The 27243-nt window shown below is 43.3% G+C and overlaps 1 protein-coding gene across 1 annotated transcript in view; it reads left to right on the top strand.

Moving 5' to 3' along the window:
* WNK4 (WNK lysine deficient protein kinase 4) overlaps window positions 1-27243 on the top strand; it is a 616132-nt gene that overhangs the window by 532862 nt on the left and 56027 nt on the right. Inside the window, exons 17-19 of the mRNA XM_089683941.1 lie at window positions 1787-2465; window positions 3301-3503; window positions 16883-16977. Of these exons, the coding sequence (XP_089540067.1) occupies window positions 1787-2465; window positions 3301-3503; window positions 16883-16977 (977 nt within the window). The remainder of the gene's footprint in view (window positions 1-1786; window positions 2466-3300; window positions 3504-16882; window positions 16978-27243) is intronic.

Here is a 27243-nt window from a genome sequence, read left to right as displayed (position 1 = left end):
CAAGGGGAATTTCTTGCATCAGTAGACATTTAAGGTGCCTATCTCCATATTCCCATCAAAGTGATATGTTTTGCATTTAATTGTGGGAGACCAGCACTTTAGATTTGTGACACTGCCGTTGGGGCTTTCCTCCACACCCTTAGTGTTCAAAAAAAAGTGCCTGTCCCACTTCTGGCTCTTCTATAAACCCGTCATATTCTTGTCACAGGATACCTGGATGACCTCTTGATGAAGGACTCCTCAGCCAGGACCTTGTCTGCCAATGTCCAAAGGTACATCCAGTTCCTGCAAAACTTTGGCTGGACAATCAAGTTTCCAAAGTGTGACCTCCAGATCTCACGCTGTCTGGATCTTGGACACAGTCCAAGCCAGACTACTCCTCCCTCAAGACAAGATTTCCTCCTTAAGAAGAAAACTGAATAGCTTTCAGCACTATCATATTTTGAATGTCAATTACTCAGTCATGCAACATTGTACCCAAATTAATTTTTTTTTGGACAAATAGAGCTTTCTTTTGGTGGTATTTAAGCTCCACTGTGTTTTTTTTGCTATATAAATGAAATGTTTGCAAACAAATAGTCTTTCTTCATAAATTTGGACCAAAATGTATTCTGCTAAATTTCCACAAACTATGGTTTATATATATATATATATATGTATATATATATATATATATATACATACATACACACACTATATTGCCAAAAGTACAAAAGTATCGGGATGCCTGCCTTTACACGCACATGAACATGAACATTAATGGCATCCCAGTCTTAGTCCGTAGGGTTCCATATTGCATTGGACCACCCTTTGCAGCTATACCATTTCACCTCAAGGCTGTCCCCAAGGATTAGGAATGGGTCTATGGTAATGTTTGACTGTTCTTCTAGAAGCGCATTTGTGAGATCAAGCACTGATGTTGGGTGAGAAGGCCTGGCTTGTTGTCTCCACTCTAATTCATCCAAAGGTGTTCTATCAGGTTAAGGTCAGGACTCTGTGCAGGCCAGTCAAGTTCCTCCACCTCAAACTTGCTCATCCATGTCTTTATGAACCTTGCTTTGTGCACTAGTGTGCAGTAATGTTGGAACAGGAAGGGGCCATCCCCAAACTGTTCCCATAAAGTTGGGAGCATGAAATTGTCCACAATGTCTTGGTATACTGACGCCTTAAGAGATCCCTTCACTGGAGCTAAGGGGCCAAGCCCCACCCCTGAAAAACAACCCCACACCACAATCCCCCCTCCACCAAACTATACATTTGGCACAATTCAGTCAGATAAGTACCATTCTCCTGGCAAGCGCTAAACCCAGACATGTCAATCGGATTGCCAGACAGAGAAGTGTGATTCGTCATTCCAGAGAACACATCTCCACTGCTCTAGAGTCCAGTAGCAGTTCTTTACACCACTGAATCTGACACTTTGCATTGCACTTGGTGATGTAAGGCTTGGGTGCAGCTGCTTGGCCATAGAAACCCATTCCATGAAGCTCTCTATACACTGTTGTTATGCTAATCTAAAGGCCAGATGATGTTTAGAAGTCTTTAGCTATTGACTCGGCAGACAGTTAGCGACTTCTGCACACTGTGCGCTTCAGCAAGCGCTGACATGGAAAGGTGATCAGGATGTTTTTCTCACTATGATTATTTATTACAGTGATGATTTGATTGTGCCAGGCTGGAAGTGGTTAAGATCACTATGGAACAAATAATTGTTTTCTGTCATTAAAGATCAAATGAATATAACAAAACCATTGAAGTTCAGTTTTTTCCCTTTGTCTTCTTGCAGAGTTCCAACCAAAACTTGTTGGGAGATTTCAAGTCACAACTGCAAAAGACCCCATAAACTTTAATACAACCTGGGATGTGAACAGCAGCTTTGATATTTCTCCGAGATCAGACACCACCCCAGAGCTATATGAGACTGCTTCTTCAGACACAGATATTAGCACAGATGAGGCTACAGAAGGAAATTTATCAGAATCTGGAAGACTCACCCCAAGTGCCAATGTAGACTCACCTATGTGGGACTATGCTAGGCATCTTAGTTGCTCAGAACCTGAGGTTTGTGGACAAAGCTGTGAGGGTCTGTATTCTGGAGATATGCAAAGCTTAACTCCTGTAAGTAACATTGTAGAAGTATCAGAAAGCTGTATATGTGTTTTCAATAACAACAACCCTACATCAGAAGATGGATGCAAGGACATCACCGACAATGAACAATGCATTCACAATAACTATGTTATAAATGAGGAAAGTTGTGTGGACAGCTTTTTAGCATCAGCAAATGCAAAAGGTGTAGATTCTAAGTCTTCTAGTGATGAGGAAAACCAGGAAAAAACGCCCCAGCAGATCTCCACAGTTCAGGTCTGGCTACATTACACCAGAGGTATTGCCTATCTCAGCAGCGATGATACTGAGAGTGAAGATGAGGAGATATTTGAAGAGCTTCAACAGCTAAGACAGAAGTAAGTTGTTCCATTTCAGTTCTTCCATTTTCAGCTGCCCCAGCCTGCCCAGGACTGTGTAGTGTTTATACTTTGATTGGAACTGGACATGTTCTGGCCATAGTGAATAATTCCTTTTCCTGCTGGTAGGAGTATTTATTTTAGGTTTATTTTTACTTTAACTCCTTATGTACGCCATGTTTTTACAGTGGCTGTTTTTGGCTTTTGGTGTTTTTTTCTACAGCCAGTAAATTCACCATCATTTTATCCTATGTGTTCATGCATACATAGGCTGTAATCAGCGTTTTTTGGCAGGGCGTTTTCGGCTGGAAAAAACCCCCCAGAACTAGTGGGTTTCTAGAGGAGTTTTTTAGCTGTAAAAAACGCTCTAATGCTGAAAAACGTGGTGACACGCGGCAAACTGGTATTTTGGGACTTTTTTTGAGCAAAAAACTTTTTTTTTCTGGTAAAAAAAAAAGCTAAAAACCGCAAACGCAAAAAAAAACCATGGCAAAACGCAGCTACACACTAATGCAAAAATGCTGAAAAACTCACGTTTTTAACGTGACTTTACACAGCTAACATTGCCAGCATTATTAAAACGCCCAGTGTGCATGGAGCATTACGATGAGAAGGGTTTGTGAAGGTTAATAATCTTTTGTTTTCAGATGTTCATGGTTTAAAGAGAGATAATAGTCTTGTTTTTAACATTTGCAAGATAAGTAAGACTGTATCATATAAAAATCATATACAGCATACTGCACAATTAACATCACATTTTTTTTCTCTTACACGAAGATATAATGATTTGTATAATGGTCATTTACTTACTGATGCCTTTTTGTTTTGCAAATAGACACATGTCTGAGGTTCAGGTTTTACAAGCACTGCAGAAGAAAGAGATTGAGGAACTGTATTATAGGATGGGAAAAGTGCCTCCTCCAGGTATTGTGTCTCCAGCAGCCATGCTTTCCAGTCGACAGAGGCGTCTATCAAAAGGCAGCTTCAATCCATCTAGGAGGAATAGCTTGCAGAGATTGGAACTTCTACCAGCTGGTGGTATGAATCCAGAGAGAACACTCACAACTTCTACTTTGTCTATTTATATCTTAGGGTTGTTCTGAAGCCTCAGAGAGTGTATACTATGAGACCTAGCCCTTATTTAATGAACTGTGAACTTACATAGTTTTTATGAACAGATTGAGGTGGAACACAGCTTCAAACTGTATTAACTGCATAGAGATCCAGAAGGTCCATCAGTGAACAAAGGGGAATGTTAGTATGGCATAAGCATATAAAAATGTGGATATAAGACAAGCACATAAGTGCCCTTTTGTGCTGGTAATATCACAGGAAATAGTGCAGCTGATGCTAGTGATAATAGTAGGCTCATAGATGAATGTTAGGAAATAACAAGGACTAAGACCAAGCCGGGAACATAAAGCAGAACACTGCAAAAACACTACGTTATGCGAACTTGTTGCCCTGAAGGAGACAAGTACAACCAAGCAGCACTGTAACAAAAGAATGTGCACCCATCCAGCCTTTTGCAGTCTGTTTCAGCCTGAAAACTGAAGTAGTTTTGAATTAAGTGAATCTGGCAGACATAAGTTACCAGTCATTACAAAGCCCTTTCCTATAGCAGAACCACTTATAGTCAGAAAACCCGTTTTTTGTCTAATTTAGTTTCTTCTTGTTGCCGAGTGCCGTAGCACTGGGAATTGGCCTGCACCCTGTTCAGTAAGAGTTTCCTTAGTTGACATTGAAGTGATTTCACTGTATAAGGAAGGTGGCTATTGTGCAGGAATAATCTGTAACAGAGTGAAACACAATCAGAAAAAAAACAATTATACAGGTCAGGCTTGCATAACTGCATAATAATAAAAACAAATGATTTTAAAATGTTATTGGCTATGAGTTTGTTTTAATGCACCAGGTTCACTAATAAATCAGAAAATACTTCAAATAAACCAGTCAAAAGAATTATTAAGTTTACATGTCAAAAGCAGCAACTATGATGGACTTTTAAAGCAGAACGTCACTTACAAGTGAAAGGTGCTGCTCCTCTCCCCCCCCCCCCCCCCTTTCCTAACCATTATTGAACTTTTTTTCGCTCGGGAGCCAGTACCTTTTTCTGGCCCCCTCCCAGTTTTGTATTTCTCCCCTAGTTGAGAAATGAGTAGGTTCAGGCTGCCCACCCTCCCCGCCCAGGCCATAGAACCAGTCTGAAAGCACAGTGCGTGGTGGAGATATGGCTGAGAAACAGAAGGAAATCACAGCTTCACAAGTCATGATGGTGACATTGGGATCCGAAGGCCGATGAAGAACCAGACTGGGTAAAGATAGTGCTGGACTCTGGGGCTGGCAAGTTTTTTATTAAAAGTCACCAGATACAGTATTTGTAGCTTCTGACTTTTAATTATTTTTTTTAATGACTGTAGTTCCTGTTTAAGTACCTTGTTATCTTATTGAGCACCTGGGGAGCCTCAGATGCAAAATGTCAGTTTCCAGCACCTTGGTAGGAGCTCTGCCACCCCCTACCCTGTGCCAAAGATTAGACTTAAACCTGGAAGCCAAAATGTGCAAACTGAGCACCACAGGTTAAGGGGTTCTTGGGTAACTCAGGAATTTAAACATACAATAGATTATTAAAAGTGTTGATTAGCACAGCTTTATGATGGCGGGGGCACATTAACTGAAAACAACCTGGGGTCCATAGATTGATTTACTAAAGGCAAAGGCTGTTGCCTTTGCAAAAGAATTGGCACTTTGCAGGGTATTTTTCCTTAACTTAGTGAATATGACCATATTTCGGTGAGTGTGGTGAAAAAGGAGGGGAGCACAAAGTGTGTTACACATATTGAACACCGAAGAATGTGAAGATTGAGCACCAGTCACTTTATTTTGCACATTGGAATTTTTATTGCAATATATATTGGGGTTTATTTACTAAAGAGCTGGAAGAGTAAAGAGTAAATTACTGGAAGAGTGCAAAATCAGGTGTACTTCTGCAAAGAACCCAATCAGTTTCCAGGTTTTATTGCCAAAGCTTAATTGAACAAGCTAAGGTTAGAAGCTGATTGGCCACCATGCACAGGTGCACCAGATTCTGAGTGAACCACCTTTAGTAAATCTCCCCCATTGACTTTTATAATTGGAACTTTTATATTGGAAATATACTATTTATGCAGGATATATATTTGGCACTTTAGAGTTTGACACTAATATGATGGCACTTTATATTTTGTAATGAACTTGTAGAGGAATAGATATACTATAGTACACTGCTCAAAAAAATGAAAGGAACACTTTTCAATCGGAGTATAGCATCAAGTCAATTAACCACTAGCGGACCGCCCGCAGTACATATACTGCTACAAGGCAGCCCATTTGCGCAGGATCATGTATATAAACGCATGTCGGGGTAGGGGGCACGTGCGGGAAGCATGACAGCCCTACCCGCGGCACCGATCGCGGCCGCGGGGGTGAATCATCGGGTCCTGGCCAGTGATTACCCGCCGGAGCCTGCCGATTGCTGGCAAACACTGACAGGGAAGAAGGCTGCATTGTTTTTAATGGAATTCACTGTTCTGGGATCACAGAGTTCAGCCTTCCGGAACAGTATGTAACAGAGAAGCACACACCCTGCCCCCTAGTAAAACACTTCCCTCACACAGTTAACCCTTTGATTGCCTCCAAATGTTAACCCCTTCCTCCCCAGTGCCATTAGTACAGTGTCAGTGACCCCAAGTCAGTTCCCCCCCAGTGTCAGAATGTCTGCCGCAGTCCCATCATAAGTCACTGATCGCCGCCATAAGTCACTGATTGCCGCCATAAGTCGCTGATCACCACTATTATTAGTATACAAAAAAAACAAATCCAATATCTATACCGTCATTTGTAAACGCTATAACTTTCACGTAAACAAATTAATTTACAGGTATTGGGACTTCTTTTTACCAAAGACATCACAGAATACATTTTGGCCTAAATTTTTGCCGAAATTTGATTTTAACATTTTTTTACTGGACAAGTTTTATAGCAAAAAGTCCAAAATATTTATTTTTTTTCTCAAACTTGTCCGTCTTTTTTTTTTATATCACAAAAAACAAAAAATGCACAGGAGATTAAATACCACCAAAAGAAAGCTCAATTCATGGGGAAAAAAGGATGTAAATTTCATTTTGGTGCAGCGTTACGTGACCACGCAACTGTCAGTTAAAGTGACACAGCGCCATAACACAAACCGCTTCTGTAACCGCTTCCTGACCTCCCTATAGCACAAATACTGTTACAGGGCAGGACAGGTGCGCAAAATCACATATATATACAGGTGATTTTCGCTCCTGTGGTTTTCACACCCCTCCCAGATAGCGTCAGATACCGTCAGTACACCAGTAATCACATTTAACCCCTTGATTACCAGGAAGACGCTCATGCAATAAACCTCCATTGCCAGTATAGTGTCTCAACAGATTAATATCTTTGATCAGATCAGCACTATACCAGCGTTCATATTAGTATAGCATCCCCAAAAACACAACATTAACAGGATCAGCCCCTGCACCTGTGTTTAGCCCCTACGCTTACCCCCCCTTCTCCCCCAGCAAGTGCAGTTTCAATAGGTCACTGTCACTTGATACATTGCACACAAAACTGCAGTGTTGGCAGAATCAAGCCTGATCTCTTGCCAGTAAATTTTGCAGCAGAGTGCCAGTACTAGAGCCGAGCTACCTTTTGGTGAACTGGCGAGCACCAGCGACCTAGTACATCCTGCTCTTTCACATACCTCTTAGATTGTAAGCTCCTAGGATCAGGCCCTCCTAACCCTCTTGTATTGAACTGTATTGTTGCTGTATTGTCTCCCGTTATATTGTAAAGTGCTGAGAAAACTTTTGGTGCCATATATATCCTGTATAATAATAATACCAGCACTGCAGTATGACTTGGCGATGTGGCAAGTCCTATAACTGCAGAACAAGCTGGTGCGGTGGCGAGCACAAGTATTGTCCCGCAACCACCAAGAATTTGCACACAGGCCCGTAGAGCCCCTAGTATCCTTCTGGATGTGCTTGCAAATCTCGACTGGCAGCCCACAAATTCTGCAGCACCCGTACTTCCCCAATTCACTGCTCAACCCAGAATTCAGCTGGAAATAGAAAATTTAACTACTCCCCTTGATTTTTTGGAGCTGTTTTTCACAGAAGATCTGTATGCATTGATTGTGGATCAAAGCAATTTATATGCACAACAATTTATCGCCACCAACCCGAATTCAAACTTCGCCAGACCATTTGCATGGAAACTCAATACGGTTTCCGAATTTTAATTTTTTTTTAACCTAACCCTCAACATGGGCATTACTTAAAAAAATGAATTGCAGTTGTACTGGTCCACAGACCAGATTCTTCTAATGCCCGTGTTCTCTGCTGCCATGGCCAGGCATAGATAAGAGAATATAATGTGTTTTATGCATTTCAACGACAATACCCTCTGTCGTCCTTGGGGTGACCCTGAATGTGACCGGCTCCATAAAATTCAGCCCCTCGTAAATCACCTTAACCAAAAATTTGCAGATGTCTGTACTCCCCAGCAAAAAAATCTGCGTTGATGAGTCCCTCATTAATTTTTCTGGCCGCCTTGCATTCAAACAATTTCTCCCCAGCAAGCATGCCAGATATGGGGTCAAGATGTAGAAGACCTGTGAGAGGACAACAGGCTATACTTATAAGTTTCAAATTTATGAGGGAAAAGATAGTCATGTGGAGCCCCCCAGATGCCCAGACTACATGGGGAGTAGACTACATGGGGAGTAGTGGCAAGATAGTTTGGGACTTGGTGTCATCCTTTTTCCATATGGGGTACCACTTATACGTGGACACTTTTTATTCAAGCGTGCCACTATTTAGACATTTGTAAAATCTTGGAACTGGCTTATGTGGCACCGTGTGACCTAATGTGTGCCCACCATTAGAAGTGGGTGGATGCGGGGCTGTATATTTTAATGGTGGGTGTAGCAATCGTGCACACAGAGATGGATGCGGTCATCCATTTTGCTTCAAACCCCTCCATTTTGTATCTTTCTCTCCCAAATCAGATTCCTCTGATATCCCCCTCCCTCTCTGTTGAGTGACATGTGGTCTGTTTGATGACAGAGATCACAGGCAGCAAACTCATTGGGAGGGCGTCATGACTATAAACCTCACTAGCTGGTGCCCCTATGTCTGCGAGACTCTTGCTGGAGAAGGGATCGTAAAACCATAAACCAAGCCCTCACGGAGCCTCAAAGACATTCCAGGTAGTCGTAAAAACAGACGTACATTTAAAAACTCACTTTTCCATATAATTTTATATCTTCAAATAGGACATAACTACATAAACATGGAGCACATATTCGAGCGGCTCATTTTAATACAAATTGTTTGGTATATTACATCCCCTAGCTGAGATCAACAGGAGAGCAGAAAATAGTATCTCCTTAACCATCCCAGCAGGTATCTATTATTTCATATGTAGACATTCAGCAGAAGATTCTGGGTATTAATCTACTCGTGGATAGAATGTTATATGTATCCAGGGTAAGTTATGAACCATAATATAAGCTAGGAGGGATTTTTGGTCATAGCTTGGGTCTCCGCCTGCCACACCTGCCCAAATGAGGCAATTGGTTCTCTGCTTCATGGAGACACCCTGCTGAGTTCCTAGATAAAGGCTGTGATGCGTGAAGGTAAGCTAAGCTGAGTTGAGCTAAGTGAAGATTCTCCCTTGTAACATCGGAACCAACTCTGGGAGAAGGCCCTTTTGCTCTGAAACCTGATCTGCTTAACCCAGGCTGATGGCAAGTACTTTATCCATCTAAATTCCTTTCTGTTATCTCTTTGCTGTGCTATTGTTCTCTGTATATTTATATATATATATATATATATATATATATATATATATATTGGCTACATCTTTTTCTGTAAATATTTTTATTGCACCTTTTTGACCTTTTAGTAATAAATCTTACTTTCTGAAAGTGTTGAACTGTTTCTAAAGCTCTTTAATGCAAACTAAGAACCCCCTGCCTCTGAAGAGTGCTACTGTGTATGTTTAAACCTCTATATACCCTGCCTGCGATTATTCAGCATCATAGTGTTATTGCTGATATTGCCGATGTTTGCGTGTGTGTTTTAAACTTCGGTATATCTCTGCCTGCGGTGACAGTGGTATACCGAAGATTATTCAAACATCATAGTGTTATTGCTGATATTGCAGTTTCCTCTTTCTCTGTATAAAAAGGAGGTGGTGGCAGTGTGAAGGGTTAATCGCGTAATTAACCTGACCCAGTAACAATTGCTCTCAGGCTGTAGGCAAATAGGTTGTGGTCCATTAGCTGATAAACCTGTGTGCATGGTGCAGCTGGGCGTGGCATTGTTACACTCGTGACAGCGCGGTTTTAGATTGGCTAGTCCTTCGGTCATGAGTTTGGTGAGAAGGGCTGTGGTCTGATGCCGCGATCATCACAGTGGGCATGCCACACTTTTTCTGGCAGAGATTTCTTCTCTTTTTTTCATTCAGTCCACAGGCTGCATACAGAAAAAAAAAAAAAGAACATAGCATATATACCCAACAAGGACCAGCGACGTACTGGTACATCACTGGACTTTGAATGGTTATACCAGGATGATGCCTACAGCTTCAGGCATCATCTTGGTATCATTTTTTTCAGCTGGCGATCGGCTTTCATGTAAAAGCAATCCTAGTTGTCTAATTAGCTTCAGGATTGCTTTTACAAGCAGCGGGAGATGATGCCCCCCTCCCCCGCTGCCTTCCACGGCCTTCTCGGGCAGTCCCGTGCCATCGGGGGAACCTGAGAATGCAGGCGGTGTTTCTGCCAGCTGACCATAAAGCTGATTGGAGACCAAAATGGTGCCAATCATCTCTATAGCCTAAGAAATCAGAATCTACGAGCATTTCATCACTGAAGTTTTGCAGGATATAAACAGCACCATTTGTAAACTGGGAAAGCATCTGATCACACTGATCTTGGTTTGATTAGATAATGTAAGGGCAGAGGAGATATCTAGAGTCTGATAGAACCCAGATTTCTCAAAAAAGAATGTATGACAATGCCCATTGAAGTTATAGGGGATATTTGCATTAAAAGTGATTAAAAAAACCCGAAAGGGACAGTGTAAAAATAATTTAAAAAAAGCAAAATAACTTAAAGAAAAAGTACCCTCGCCCCCCCCGCGCACCTGCGTTCGTGAGCGTTGACCCTGTGCCAGTATGGAAACAGCGGTTGCACCATGCATGTGAGGTATTGCCACAAACGACAGATCAAGGGCAGTAATTCTAACACTAGACCTCCTCTGTAAATCTAAAATGGTAGCTTGTAAAGGCTTTTAAAACGTTGCCTATGGATATTAAAAACGTATGAAGTTTGTGGGCATCTGCAGCTTTAAAGCATGTCATGTTTGGTATCTATTTACTCAGCATACCATCATCTTTTATATGTTACCAAATAATTGGCCAATATATTATGTTTTTTTGCATTAAAAGTAAAAAAAGTGTATTTTATTTTTAAAATTGAGTACTACGTGACATAAAAAATTGCAGCACCCACCATTTTATTCACTAGGGTGTTTGCTTTAAAAAATATATAATGTTTGGGGGTTTAAAATAATTTCCTAGCAAAAAATACAGATTTTTTTCATGTGAACAAAACGTTTCAGAAAAGGCTTGGTCTTCAGGTGGTTAGAAGAGTGAGTGATGTGTGCCATAAACTTCTAATGCTTGGCATAAAATGCCCCCACACCCCAAAATGACCCCTTTTTGGAAAGTAGAAACCCCAAACTATTTACTGAGAGGCATGTTGAATCAACAGAAGAATTTATTTTTTTACCACAGGTTTTTGGAAAATGAAAAACAGAAAAAAATGTTTTTTTTTTGTTTTTGTTTTTACACAACAAATGGTCAGTTAAATTATGTATTGCTCACACATGCCATGGGTATATGTGGAATTACTCCCCAAAATACATTCTGTTACTTCTCCAGAGTATGGGGTTACCACATGTGAGAGACATTTTGGCAGTTTAGCCAGGTACAGGACCCCAAAATCCAGTAAGCACCATCAACTTTTAAAGGGCTTTATTTCCTCATTACACTTCCTGACTACCTTTCACAGTTTTGGAGGTCCTGAAATGCCAGGATAGCACCAAACCCCCCCAAATTACTACTTTTTGGAAAGTAGACACCCCAAGGTATTTGACAAGAAGCATAGTGAGTATTTTGCAGATCTCGTTTGTTGCCACAAGTTTTTTGAATATGAACAAAAAAAACAAAAACATTTTTTCTTTTCTTTTTTTATATTTCAAAACCTTGTGAGAAAAAATGTGATCTGCAAAATACTCACCAAATTCCTTGGGGTGTCTACTTTCCAAAAAGGGGTAATTTTGGTGGGTTTGGTGCTATCCTGGCATTTCAGGGCCTTCGAAACTGTGATAGGTAGTGAGGAAGTGAAATGAGGAAGTTACGCACCTTCAGGCTTTCAAAGTGGCCATTGGATTTCAGGCTCCTGTATGTCACTAGACTCCCAAAAAGTCTCACACATGTGGTATCTTCATACTTATTAGAAGTAGCAGAATGTATTTTAGGTTGTAATTCCACATATACCCACATATACCCATGGTTTGTGCGAGAAATATATCATTTAAGTAACAACTTTGTGTAAAAAAAAAAAAACGTTTTTGTCATATTCCAGAAACTTAAAAAAAATAAATCTTCCATGGACTCAATATGCCTCTCAGCAGATAGCTTAGGGTGTCTACTTTCCGAAAAGGGGTCATTTGGGGGTGTTTGTGATGGGCAGTCAGAAAGTAAAAGCTGTGTAAATTCCATTATCTATACCATAGTTTGTAGATGCTATAACTTTCACACAAAGCAATAAATATACACTTATTGGGATTTTTTTAACCAAAAACGTGTAGCAGAATACATTTTGGCCCAAATTTATAACTGACTTTGAGTTTACTATATATTTTTTATAGCCAAAAGTAAAAAATATCATTTTTTGTTTATAGCACGAAAAATAAAAAGCAGGCAGGTGATCAAATACCACTGAAAGAAAGCTCTATTTGTGTGAAAAAAAGGATGTAAATTTAGTTTGGGTATAGCATTGCATGATCACGCAATAGTTGAATTAGTGCAGCGCCGAGTAGCAAAAAAAGGCCTGGTCATTAAGGGGGGTAAATCCTCTAGAGGGCAAGTGGTTAAACTTCTGGGATATTGATCTGGTCAGTTAAGTAGCAGAGGGGGTTGTTAATCAGTTTCAGCTGCTTTGCTGTTAATGAAATTAACAACAGGTGCACTAGATGGCCAACAAAGAGACTGACGATCGCGGCGTCAGACCCTAGCCCTTCTCACCAAACTCGTGACCGAAGGACTAGCCAATCTAAAACCGCGCTGTCACATGCATAACAATGCCACGCCCAGCTGCACCCTGCACAAAGATTTTCCACAATCTGTGTATCTGCAGCCTGGGAGCAATTTTTACTGGGTCAGGTTAATTACGCAATTAACCCTTCACACTGCCACCACCTCCTTTTTGTACAGAGAAAGAGGAAACATCGGCAATATCAGCAATAACACTATGATGCTGAATAATTGTCTGTATACCACTGTCACCGCAGCCAGGGTATATAGAGGTTTAAACATACACAGTAGCACTCTTCAGAGACAGGGGTTCTTAGTTTGCATTAAAGAGCTTTAGAAACAGTTCAACACTTTCAGAAAGTAAGATTTATTACTAAAAGGTCAAAAGGGTGCAATAAAAATATTTACAGAAAAAGATGTAGCCAATATATATATATATATATATATATAAATATACAGAGAGCAATACCACAGCAAAGAGATAACAGAAAGACGTTTAGAGAGATAAAGTACTTGCCAAAAGTCCTGGGTTAAGCAGATCAAGTTTTCTGAGCAAAAGGGCCTTGTCTCCCAAAGTTAGTTCCAATGTTAAAAGGGAGCTTCTTCAACTTCAACTCAACTTAACTTTTTTTTAGCTCCAAGCATAACAGCTTTTCTAGGAACTCAGCAGGGTGTCTCCTTGAAGCAGAGAACCAATCGCCTCATTTGGGGAGGGTGTTGGGCGGAGACCCAAGCTAGAACCAAAATCCCTCCCAAGTTGATACCAGAGCAATAACTTTCCCTGGATACCTGTAACATTCTATCCACAAGTAGATTAATATGCAGAATCACCTGCTGAACGTCTAGATATGAAATATGACATACCTGCTGGGATGGTTAAGGAGATATCGTTGTCTGCTCTCCTGTAGATTCCAGCTCGGGGGTGTAATATATCAGATGACTTGTATTAAAGTGACCGGTCTGAATATATGCTTGTTTTTATGTAAGTCTTCCATATCTCCAGATATAACATTATATGGAAAAGGGGATTTTTAAATGTGAGTCCGTTTTACGACTACCTGGAATGTCGTTGAAGCTCAGTGAAGGACTGGTTTTATGGCTTTACGATATCCCAGATTGAGAAGCTAACAGACATCTGGGCACCAGCTAGGTTGGGATTTATAGACATGGAGCTCTCCCACTGGGGCCTGTTGCCTTTTGAACTCAGCATACACACAGACCACTTTCCTGAGGGAGGGGGGAAATCGGAGGAGGGAGACTGATTTGGGAGTAGAAAATGATACAAGATGGAGGCCTGTGCCGAAATGGAGGTTCACATCCATCTCTGTGTGCACGATTGCTACAGAGACGATCCCCAAAACAGGAATGGTTTTACAGATGGAGGTCACTGACATTTTTTTACCTACTCATCTTTTCTGTTTTTCACTAGTTTTGCATTTGGCTAGGGTCAGTGTCATTACTGGTAGCATGAGGCAATACCTGGACTCTACACAGGTTGCACAGGCAGTCCAACTTCTCCAGGATGGCACATCAATATGTGCCATTGCCAGAAGGTTTTCCGTTGTTTCCCAGCACAGTCTCAAGAGCATGGAGGAGATTCCAGGAGACATGCAGTTACTCTAGGAGAGCTGGACAGGGCTGTAGAAGGTCGTTTGTGCAAGGAGGAACACGATGAGCACTGCCAGAGCCTTACAAAATGACCTCCAGCAGGCCACTAGCATGAATGTCTCTGACCAAACAATCAGAAGCAGACTTCATGAGGGTGGCTTCAGGGCCTGACGTTTGCTAGTGGGCCCTGTGCTCACTGCTCGGCACCATAGAGCTCGATTGGCATTTGCCATTGAACACCAGAATTGGCAAGTCCGCCACTGACGCCCTGTGCTTTTCACAGATGAGAGCAGGTTCACCCTGAGCACATGTGACAGATGTGAAATGGTCTGGAGAAGCAGTGGAGAACGTTATGCTGTCTGCATCATCGTTCAGCATGACCGTTTTGGAGATGAGTCAATGATGGTTTGGGGAGGCATATCCATGGAGGGACGCTAGAGGGACAGGCTAGACAATGGCACCTTGACTGCCATTTGGTATCAGGATGAGTTCCTTAGACCCAATGCCAGACCCTACACTGGTACAGTGGGTCCTGGGTTCCTCTTGGTGCACGACAATACCCGACCTCATGTGGCGAGAGTATGCAGGCTGTTCCTGGAAGATGAAGGAACTGATACCATTGAATGGCTCCCACATTTGCCTGACCTAAATCCAATAGAACACCTCTGGGATATCATGTTTCGGGCCATCTGATGCTGCCAGGTTGCACCTCAGACTGTCCAGGAGCTCAGTGATGCCCTGGTCCAGATCTGGGAGGAAATACCCCAGGACACCATCTGTCATCTCATTAAGAGCATGCCCCGACATTTTCAGGCATGCCTACAAGCATTATTATTATTATTATTATTATTATACAGGACTTATATAGCGCCGACAGTTTGCTCAGCGCTTTACATTATGGAGGGAGACTGTACAGTAACAATACAGTTCAATACAAGAGGGATTAGAGGGCCCTGCTCCTTGGAGCTTACAATCTAGGAGGGAGGGGATAGTGGTACAAAAGGTAATTAGCTGTGGGGGATGGAGTGGTAGGAAAAGTAGAGGATTCCAGTACTAGCTGGGGTCGGGGTAGGCTTCCCTGAAGAGATGGGTTTTCAGAGTGTGCCTAAAAGTGAGCGGAGTAGGCGATAGTCTGATAGATTGGGGTAGGGAGTTCCAGAGGATGGGTGAAGCCCTTGAGAAATCCTGGAGACGAGCATGGGAGGAGGAGACAAGGGAGCTAGAGAGTAGGAGGTCTTGCGAGGAGCGGAGAGTACGGTTTGGGTGGTAATTAGAGACAAGGTCAGTGATGTAATTTGGGGCAGTGTTATGAACGGCTTTATACGTCAGTGTTAGTGTTTTGCATTTTATCCGTTGGGCAATCGGAAGCCAGTGGAGGGATTGGCAGAGGGGGGTGGCAGATACGAAACGGTTAGTAAGGTGGATGAGTCTGGCAGCAGCATTCATGATGGACTGGAGTGGGGATAGCCTGCGATGAGGTAGGCCAGTGAGGAGGGAGTTACAGTATTCAAGGCATGATATAATAAGGGAGTGAATGAGTTGCTTAGTGTTTTCCGAGGTTAGGAACGGTCATATCTTGGATATGTTGCATGTGGGGGCCATACAAACTACTAAGTACCATTTTGAGTGGCTGCAATGAAATTTCAGCAAAATGGACTAGCCTGCTGCATTGTTTTTTCGCTTTGATTTTTGGGGTGTCTTTGAATTCAGTCCTCTGTAGGTTGATATTTTCATTTACATTAAACGATGGGGTATCCTTACGTTCCTAACCCATTACCCAGTCCATATCAGTATAGATATTCAGCATGAGATTTTTTTCCCCTTTGAGATCTGATGTGTTTTCAAGTGTTCCATTAATTTTTTTGAGCAGTGTATTTATGTATGAGGTTCATATTTGACACTTGAGATTGATGTAGTCTGACACATATACTTGCATAACAGTACTTTACAATTCGCTATGAGCTTGTAGGGTATAAATTTGGTTCTTCTTTCATTTTTTATTTATTTACTTTACTTTTTATTGGGCCATAGAAAGTGCCACACTAATTTGAAACACTATTAAGATTACCTCCTTCTGCTAGGAGACAGCTTCCAAGTTATTAGAGGTCATAACACTTATCTTTGAAACCAAGATTTTGAAGACTTGCATGCATTGTAAACCACTCAAATCTGCTAACTGAAGCAGTTACATGCATTTTTTATTTCAAATACAATAATGCACATTGGGATATTAGTAGTTTTGGAGGCTTTAACTGAAATGGACTTCATATGACATGTATTGCAAAATTATGTGTAATAAATCACACTTGGTCTAGGTGTAATAGGGGTTCAAAATAATTGTTGATTTTGTAAAATAATAATATGAACGCCAATATTTTGTTTGCATCTCAAATTCTTTTATAACACTTTAACAGGAATCAGGAAGAACTCACTTGGAGGAAGCAGTACTGGCTCACAGGAACATCATCCAAATAAAGCAGTCACATTCACAGGAGATGTTACAAGAATGGTGAGTATGACATATGACTGAGTATGACAGTCTCAGCACTCAATTTGATTATTTAAGGGGCATCTGCACTCAAAAATAACTTGTGTTTTACATTGCTGCTGTGACTTGCAATATCCTGGCTTCTCGTATTTATCAAGATATTTCCAGAAGAATTCAGCCTTTGGTTAAATGGAGTTGGCCATTACGCAGCCCAATAATGGCTTCCCCATTCTTACCAACATAGCATCGTCTAATCAGAGAACCCACCTGACAGAACATGATATCATGGTCTGTCTCTGACAAAGATATAAGGAACATCAAGTTTTAAAATATCAGATTTGTGTAAAGTTGTCACTTAAAACAGATCTTTATTATTTCAACTACATGATGTCTACAGTATGCTAAAGAGAGTTACAGTTCCTTGGAAAAGTATTCATATTTCTTGAAATTTTCCACATTTTGTCATGTTACAACCAAAAACGTAAATGCATTTTATTGGGATTTTTTTTTTCCAAAAAAGAGGTGTTTATTGAAAACAAAACACACAGATTGATACAAGACAGAATAAAATTTCAAACGGGTTGAACATAGGTCATGTGGCAAAACATATATCATACAGAAGAGCATGAAATCCAATGCAGAAATGAACAAATTGGATGAGTAAAACCACGACAAGGTTGTGCCTGCAATATTCCAGTGTGCTTGTCAAACGAATAGAGCAAGGAGGCACCAGGCATTCCACAGTAATGTCTCAAAGTATGGTGCTATGGAGGAAAGGAAGGTGCGTACAATATCTAAGCAGAAGTCCAAACTACAGGTTTGAGATAGTGGAGGTGGCGGAGAGCGTATATGGGAGTAGATTGTCATGGAAATCGCTAATGGGAAAGGAGATAAGATGTTGACATCATGCCTAATGCTCTGCGGAATAATTATCTGGAGCTTGTACAAGCATAAGAGAGGAGAAAAAAAAGAGGAAGGAGAGAAGCGCGAAGGAAAGAAAGAGAAAGAAAAGGGGAAGAGAAGGAAAAAAAAAAAAAGGGGGGGGGGGGGGAGGGAAACATATGGGTAGAAGGGAGTGAGGGAGGGGGCGACTGCAAAAATTATTGGATCATCAATACGGGTCATATCAGGTGCGGTAGAAGTCTAAATTAACATTAGTTGCAAATAAATGTGGGATGTACACGAAGGAGGAGGAGTATGTTGACCACCATCGGGTCAAATACAACTGAGTTACAACAGTAGGGAACCTAAGTCAAGTCAAACAGGTTGGTCCATAAGAGACTGATATGCAGGGGTGGTCAGGAAATGAGTCCAGCAGGCCCAAGTGTGGGAAAATTTCGTAGGGGTATCAAGTGCAGTCGCAATCAGTTCTTCCATAACTGCCGTTTTACCCACTCGGGTGAGCCAATCGCGTATAGAAGGAGGGCGTGTGGAACCCCACAGAACAGGGATGCAGAGTCTGGCTGCATTGATCATGTGCATAGCTAAGGATTTGAAATACTGCCCCCCGGAAAGGGAAGAGTGATGAAGGAGGAATTGAGCCGGAGAGAAATCCACAGGCAAGGTAGTTACAGACACCACTAGCCTGTGTACTTCTTGCCAAAACGGTTGCAGAACAGAGCAAGACCACCAGATGTGAAGGAATGATCCATCTGAGGTCCCACATCTCCAACAACTGTTGGGGAAAGCGGGGTTGAACCGATGAATTTTCCAAGGGGTTCGGTACCATCTCGAGGCTATTTTGTAGCCATTTTCCTGAGTCGAGACGTTGAGGGAGCATTTATGAGAATGCTTAAATACCCGGTCCCAGTCTAAGTCCAATAGGTTAGTTTCAAGATCTCTATTCCACGCTCGACATGATGGGAGGGAGTCATAAGTCCGATTCTCCAGTAGGAGGGGATAGATCTCCGAGATCAGGTGCTTTCGTGGTTCAGCTTTAGCGCAGATAGTTTCAAAAGGGGTAAGAGAACGGCCCCAGTCGAACGGGGGTTTCTGTGAAAGCAGATAGTGTCTAATCTGAAAATATACCCAAAAAGGGAAATCGCGGACACCAAGACTTTCAGTCAGTTCTCTGAGTGTTTTCACCTTGCCTTTGTGGAGAAAATGTTTCACCAAGATCTGTTTATGCGGCCAAAATTTCAGTAAGAAGTCCTTGTGCATTCCTGGAGGGAAAGCAGGATTGAGACGAATAGAGGTTAACGGGTTGGGTGTTTCGGAGATGGATGCAAATTTACAAGCCAAGCGAAAAGTTGTTAAGGTAGGCCCCACCAAAGGGTGAGTGAGAAGGGTATGAGGCGTGTGCTGCGGCAGAAGCCAAGGAATCGATGCCAGGGGTAAGGGTGAGCACGCATCTTCTATATATATCCAGTCCTTGGAGGCAGTGTGAACGTGCCAATCAACTACCCGGGAAAGGTGACATGCCCAGTAGTAGCGGTGAAGGTCAGGGAAGCCAATTCCACCTCTAAGCTTAGGAAGGGTCATTTGGGAGAAAGCAATGCGCGGACGCTTATGATGCCATAGGAATGATGAGCAAAGTCTTTTGCACGATATAAAAAAGACAAGGGGTAAATGAATTGGCAATGTTTGGAAGAGATATAGAAGGCGAGGAAGTATATTCATTTTGATTATTGCTGCCCTTCCAAACCAAGAGAAGGAAGGACGATGCCATTTATTAAGGTCTTCCTGCAGAGAGCGCAGAGCGGGAAGGAAATTTTTCACATAGAGGTCGTCCAGATTACGGGTAAGCTGAATACCGAGATAGGTTAAGGATTCCTTTTCCCAATGGAATGGGAATTGGAGCTCACAGGAGGAGACAAGCTCAACAGGCAGGGTAATGTTAAGGGCAGCCGACTTGGAGAAGTTAATTTTAAAATTCGATAAGAATCTGAAGAGGGCAAAATCCTTCAGTAGGTTGGGCAAGGTGATGTGAGGATCAGTAAGAAATAGGAGAATATCGTCTGCGTAGGCTGCGAGCTTGTAGTCTTTGTCCGCTACCCTAATCCCCTTGATATCGGAATTCGAGCGAATTTTCCGTAGCAAAGGTTCAAGGGAGAGAACAAACAGGAGCGGAGAGAGGGGGCATCCTTGCCGTGTGCCATTCCTTAGATGAAAGGAATTCGATAAATGACCGTTCACCCTCACTCGAGCTGTCGGATCGGAGTATAGGGCCATTATGAAGTTAAGCATCTTCTCACCTAAACCCAGTGCTACTAGAGATGCCTTCAAGAAGTCCCACGCAATCCTATCGAAGGCCTTTTCTGCATCCAGGGAGAGAAAAAAACCAGGAGAGTTAGACTTATGGAGCCAATGGTTAAGGTTAAGGGCCTTAATGGTATTGTCCCTTGCTTCTCTCCCAGGGACAAAACCCACTTGGTCTAGGTCAATCAGGGAGGGGAGCAGGGGAAGAAGACGATTAGCGATGATCTTCGCAAATAACTTGATGTCCACATTCAGCAAGGAAATGGGTCTGTAATTAGAGACCTGTGTGGTATCTTTCCCACTCTTAGGGATAACTGTGATGTGAGCCTCCAAAAGGCGGTTTTGCGATCGGGAAGGATGAGAGAGAGTATTGAAAGCCAAAAGAAATGGGACACTCAGGATATCCAGGAAAGATTTATAGTAAGCTACTGTAAAACCATCAGGGCCCGGACTCTTACCCGGTTTCATCTGTTTTGTCGCGGACTGAAGCTCAGTTAGGGTCAGGTCCCCTTCCATAGCCTGAACCAGATCTTCGGAGAGGGCCGCAGGACCGTAAAGGCGAAGGAATTCGGAGATCAAGGAGGTTCTGGACCTGTCTGTATGTATAGGGGGACGTTCCGGAGAAAGATTGTATAAATCTCTATAGAAGCGTTCAAAGTGGGAGGCAATATCGGGGTCAGATGTAGCCTCGGTGCCATCAGAGCCCTTGATTTTATGTACCGTCATGCTGGCTCGTTTCTCACGAAGCGCTCTAGCTAGAAATTTCCCGCTCTTATTTGCGAATTCGTAGTACAGTTTTTGAGAAAGAATGTATTTTTTCCTAACAACCTTACCCAATTCCGTAAGAAGTTGTGAGCGAGTATTCGTAAGGTCTGCAAGGGTCGACGCAGCCAGAGTCCGCTTATGTGCTCTCTCCAAGGAGTGAATCCTGTCTGTGAGGAGTCTCAGGCGCTCCTGCTTGGCTCTCCTACGTCTCGACGCAGTAGCCATGAGGATACCCTGTATAACACACTTATGAGCTTCCCACTGCGTGAGGGGAGAGGTGTCCGATGAGCTATTCAAAGAGAAATATTCAATCAACTTAGAGCGGATCTCTTGTTCAATAGCAGCGTCCGCTAGAAGGGAAGCATCCAGACGCCAATATGTTGAGCGTGAGTGAGCAGTGGGGAACCGTAGAGACATAGTGATGGGATGGTGATCTGAGAGAGTCATCGGTTCTATGGTAGCAGCATGGAGGAATGGAAGATCTGATTGCGACAGAAAAAAGTAGTCTATCCTAGAGTATTTGTTGTGTGGCGGAGAGAAAAAAGTGTAGTCTTTGACGGTAGGGTTGAGGATACGCCAGGAGTCGTGTAGTTGCAAGAGCTGAAGTTGTATGCGTATTTGCTTCAGAGCCTTGTAAGGCAAAAAAGAACATCCCGAAGAGGAATCTATCAGGGGGCTCAAAGGTACATTCAAATCACCTCCCAGTATCAGCATCCCTGATTGAAAAGCCGCTAAAGTGGAGGTAAGTGAACGTATAAAAGGGACCTGTTTAATATTGGGCGCATATACGTTAGCAAGTGTGATTGGTCTGTTGGCAAAGACTCCCTTTATAAGCAAATATCTACCTTCGGGGTCCGCCAGGGAATCTGTTATTTGGAACGGAAGGTGCCTGGCGAACAATATGGCCACCCCCTTTGATTTAGCTAGAGGGTTAGTGGCATGGAGGACCGTAGGAAAGTGGAAATTATATAACTTGGGAATGGAGTCTTGTCGAAAGTGCGTCTCTTGCAGAAAGACCACATCTGCTTTCTGTTTGTGTAAATAGGAGAGAATCATGGAACGTTTTTCCGGTGTGTTCAATCCCTTTACATTTAGTGAGAGGATTTTCAAAGACAAATGACCCGCCATTGAGGTGGAAGAGAGCATGATTGCTATCTAGTGTCTTCTAAGTCAGATGTAACGGTGTACTACGGATCAGGAGGGGGGGGGAAGGAGGAGGGGAGAAGGGGAAAAAAAAAAAAAAAGGGGGGGGGGAAGTAGAAGGAGAAAGAAAAAGAAAACAGACGTATGAGAACAAGAAAAGGAAAAAGAGGAAAGTAGGTAATAGACGGCTTGGGGAACAGACCCGCTGTTCCACGTGAGAAAAAAAAAAAAAAAAAAAAAAGGGAAAGGAAGTTCAGGAAGAAAAAGAGAGAAGCGCGAGAAAAAAAAGGGAGAGAGACCAGAAAAGATAATAATAATAGTAGCCGAATAGAGGAATCAGTATAAGCTCACTGAGCTCACTGTGTGGGGGTCAAAGTCGACGTAGAACTAGGAAGTAAACCATTGCCGGCCGGCATCCCTCTGTGAGCAATGATGTAGAGGGAAAAAGGAAGGATGCGGGGTACGAAGGGTGCAAATAGTGTCGGGAGTCCTATAGATTAAATAACCAGAAAATGACCACCTGTCCTCTGCGGGGAAAGAAATGTAACGTAACGCTCAAAGGGTGAGAACTGGGAGAAGGGGCATAGGCGCAATATGACTGGGGGGCCGCAAAACGAGGAGCAACAGTACACTATGTGTAGAAAAAGTGCGCGGACGCTTACAAACCAGGATAGCCTATACTAGTGTGAGATCAAGACCGGTTAGGGACTCAGCATTATGAGTAGAGTAGTGAGGGGCCCTCACAAATATTACAGGCAAACCGTATCATAAGGCGTAAGGAAAATTAGACATCAACAGCAAAACATGTGAAATCGTGTCATAACAGGCTTAACACACATAAACCCCTAAGCAACCACCGGTGAGCGACTAAGCTTCTTAGGATCAAAACCAGGCATGCAAGCTTATAATCTGAAATGAGCTAGCTGATATGCATATATATATATACACATATACATACATGTACACATACACCTACAAGAACATATAAAAAAAAAAAAAAAAAAAAAAAAAACCCACACACCCATAGAACAAAATGACCTCTGAATCCTCCGAGTAGCAGGGGGGGGGGGGCATCACCTCTCCCAGTTCAGCATAGTAAAGGGGACGAGGAGGCGAAAGGGGGATGTGTACGAGGGTAATCGAGGGCGTGATAGTCCTCAGGTTAACCTCGTCAGTCAAAGTAATAGGTAAGGACAACCCGGAGAGAAAAAAGGAGGACTCAAATCCGGGTGAACTATCTAGTGGCAGAGGGAGGCGATGCTCATCCACACAGCCAAACTCCATGTACAGTAATTGCCGCTACCAACCCCTATAACGCTACTGCCCATCCCAGCATACAGTAACCATATCCCCTCAAACCGCCCCCCAAGAGAGAAATTAGGTCACTGACACAATCCCACAAAGAGAATACATTACAGATCAGGCAGAGGCGTCATCCGAAGGACCAAGATGTGCCGGGCAGTCCAAGGTGTAGGGGGAGCGAACAGCGTAATACTGAGCAGTCTCTTGCAGGCCGCAGGACATCTTCAGGGACGTAAGAGTGAAGCTCATTTAATACCATAAGGACGGAGCTGAAGGATGGAAGTCTTCCAGAATGCAGACGGATGGTCAGAGGGCCCAGGAGGCTGTGAAGAGGCGCAGGTCAAGAAACAGCGGGGGGCGGAGAGACTGCCAAAGGAAGCTGAGTGTGTTTGAGCGATGACCTGGATGGATCCAAAAAAAAACTGTTCCCCAATGTGGGGGGTGAAACCGGTTTGCATACGGTCAATGTCCGTTCCCATATCATGTAGGGAGAAGTGAGGAGGCCCTTTAAGTGTATACAGGGCCATAACTGTATGTAAGTTCTGTAGAGCAGAGGATGCCATCCTGGTGGAGAAGAGGTATGTGTCGCAAAGTGTAAGTTCAACAGGCATTGATCAGTGCACAAAGAGGTAACTGGAACTTTCGTGGCAAAACTGTAAGAAAGCGTTCGTGGAATTGGCAAAATATAGAAACCTGGCGAAAACATGCGCCGGAAAGGTATTGCTGTGTGGGGATTCCGGACTATTAGATTTCGCGCCGCGGCTTCCTATGTGCAGGAGAGGCCGTCGGGCTGAGGATGGCTGTTGCGCCCCCTGTGGGGAGTCTCGGAGGAGTCGTCGGAGGCATCCGACCTCTACGGTTAGATTGAGCATGCCAATCCATAGCACTGTCCACCGATCCCGGGCCCTGAACTGGTGGCAATCTTATGGAGCTGTACCAGTCAGGTAGGTCAATCAAAGGTATGTCCAGGGAGGAACAAAACAATGGCAATTCTTCAGGGGATCTCAGGTTGCATGATTGTCCGTTAGCTTGTACAGAGAGGCAGAACGGAAACCTCCATCTATAAGTGATGTTACGTGATCGGAGCATGTCCAGAAGGGGACGTAATGCACGGCGTTGTTGTAGGGTAATGCTGGATAAGTCTTGAAACAGTTGTAAGTCTGCGCCTTCATATGAAAGATGCCTTCTGTCTCTAGCACATCTGAGGATATTCTCTTTGAGCGGGAAACTTACAAGGCAACAAATGACATCCCTGGGTGGGTCTGCGTCTCCCCTCCTAGGGCGGGTCGCTCTGTGTACACGTTCGATGTCAATTGGGGTTGCTGGCGGGCGACCAAGGAGGTCATTAAATATGGCCATTACCGCTTTGGGGATATCGTTAGTTTCCACTGATTCTGGGAGACCACGTATTCTAATGTTATGTCTGCGGCCACGGTTGTCTAGATCCTCAACATGTCTGCAAAGTTCTCTGATAGTAGAAGTGTGCCTCACTGATTTTTGGTGTATGTCTAAAACGGCAGATTTGTTTTGCCTGGAGGTGGATTCCACCTGCTCCATGCGTGAGCCCATGGCCCTTATATCCTCCCTTAAATCTCCTAGGGCATTAGTGAGCGTGGCAGACAGGGTGGCCTTGATGTCTGCTGCCACTGCATGAAGATCCCTTAAGGACAGGAATTGGGATGCAGGATGGATGTCATGGTGTGGCACTGTGTCTGGAGCAGCCGACAAGGCAGAGCAGGAGGGAGCTGTTATATCAGTGGCAGCAGAGGGAGGGGGCGAGGGGGATGCAGAGGGAGAAGGAGATGACTGCGGCCTTTCCCTCTGCTGCTGGGAGCGGAAGAGCTCCTGTATATGCCGCCCCTGCGTTCCCTGGCTCCGTGGGGATCGTGATCGGGCACCGGCTGATGTCCGGTCCGACTTCCCCATAGTGAGACAGCACTCACTCACCCCGCTCCTCCGTAAGGCGGTGTAGAGGGATCCGGCCGGCGGGAGCTCTCACTCTAAGCGGCCATCATCCAGCCGCGGCAGACCACGCCCCCTTTATTGGGATTTTATGTGATAGACCAACACAAAGTGGCACATAATTGTGAAGTGGAAGGAAAAATTATAAATGATTTTCACAATTTTTTACAAATAAATATTTGAAAAATGTGGCGTGCTTTTGTATTCAAATGTGCCCCGATACCCCTAACTAAAATCTAGTGGAACCAATTGCCTTCAGAAGTTACTTAATTAGTAAATAGAGTCCACCTGTGTGTAATTTAATCTCAGTATAAATACAATTGTTCTGTGAAGCCCTCAGAGGTTTGTTAGAGAACATTAGTGAACAAACAGCATCATAAAGGTCAAGGAACACACCAGACAGGTCAGGGATAAAATTGTGGAGAAGGTTAAAGCAGGGTTAGGTTATAAAAAAAATATCCCAAGCTTTGAACATCTCACAGAGTACTGTTCAATCTATCATCCGAAAATGACATGCCGGGCAAGGAGAGCATTAATCAGAGAAGCAGCCAAGAGGCCCATGGTAACTCTGGAGGAGCTGCAGAGATCCACAGCTCAGGTGTGAGAGTCTGTCCACAGGACAACTATTAGTCGTGCACTCCACAAATCTGGCCTTTATGGAAGAGTGGCAAGAAGGAAACCATTGTTGAAAGAAATCCATAAGAAGCCCCGTTTGCAGTTTGCGAGAAGCCATGTGTGGGACACAGCAAACATGTGAAAGAAGGTGCTCTGGTCAGATAAGACCAAAATTTTACTTTTTGGTCTAAAAGCAAAACGCTATGTGTGGTGGAAAACTAACACTGCACATCACCCTGAACACACCATCCCCACTGTGAAACATTGTGGTGGCAGCATCATGTTGTGGGGATGCTTTTCTTCAGCAGGGACAGGGTAGCTGGTCAGAGTTGATAGGAAGATGGATGGAGCCAAATACAGAGCAATCTTAGAAGAAAACCAGTTAGAGTCTGCAAAAGACTTGAGACTGGGGTGGAGGTTCACCTTCCCGCAGGACAACGACCCTAAACATACAGCCAGAGCTACAATGAAATGGTTTAGATCAAAGCATATTCATGTGTTAGAATGGCCCAGTCAAAGTCCAGACCTAAATCCAATTGAAAATCTGTGGCAAGTCTTGAAAATTGCTATTCACAGACAGTCTCCAGCCAACCTGACAGAGCTTGAGCTATTTGGCAAAGAAGAATGGGCAAAAATGTCACTCTCTAGATGTGCAAAGCTGGTAGAGATATACCCAAAATGACTTGCAGCTGTAATTGCGAAAGGTGGTTCTACAAAGTATTGACTCAGTGGGGCTGAATACAAATGTACGCCACACTTTTCAACAGGGGCGGCACTAAGTGTGTGCTTGGAGATGCTGAAGCACCCCCAAAAAATCTTCTAGCACTCACAAAATTTCCACTGAGGTATTGCTGTAAAGTCCCACACTTTTTTAAAATAATATCATACCTGCTGTGAATACTGCCTACAAAAAAGGCTGGGGACTCTTTTCTGAGGTGGAGGGATCCAGCCAAATAACTCGCTGATCTTTAGTTAGACCCGGCCACCAGCAGAGCGGATTAATCCAGTGCTGTGCAGAGCCACTACATTTTAAAATCTCTGGTGACACTGGCTCTGCATTTGCTGCCAGAGGAAGGGGATGGAAGAAGGAAGGAAGCAGCCCAGCCCTGAAGGAAGTTATGGGAGAGGTGCTGTGTTTCTTTTCATTGAGGCCGGATGGGAGCCACTTCACTATATGAAGAGCTGACTGAGCCTGAGAACAAGAGAAGAGGGGTTCCTGTTGTGCCATGCCGCACAAAGGCACTAAGGGGCATGCCTGATCTGGACTGGGTGGTGGGCACTCTAAGAGGAATCCTGTGATCT

Source organism: Staurois parvus, unplaced genomic scaffold, assembly GCF_062004578.1.
Source record: "Staurois parvus isolate SC_StPar_1 unplaced genomic scaffold, SC_StPar_1.0 ptg000328l, whole genome shotgun sequence".
NCBI classification, from domain to species: Eukaryota; Metazoa; Chordata; class Amphibia; order Anura; family Ranidae; genus Staurois; species Staurois parvus.
Note: the sequence above shows the minus strand (reverse complement) of the source record. Positions and strands in the feature narration are given on the sequence as shown.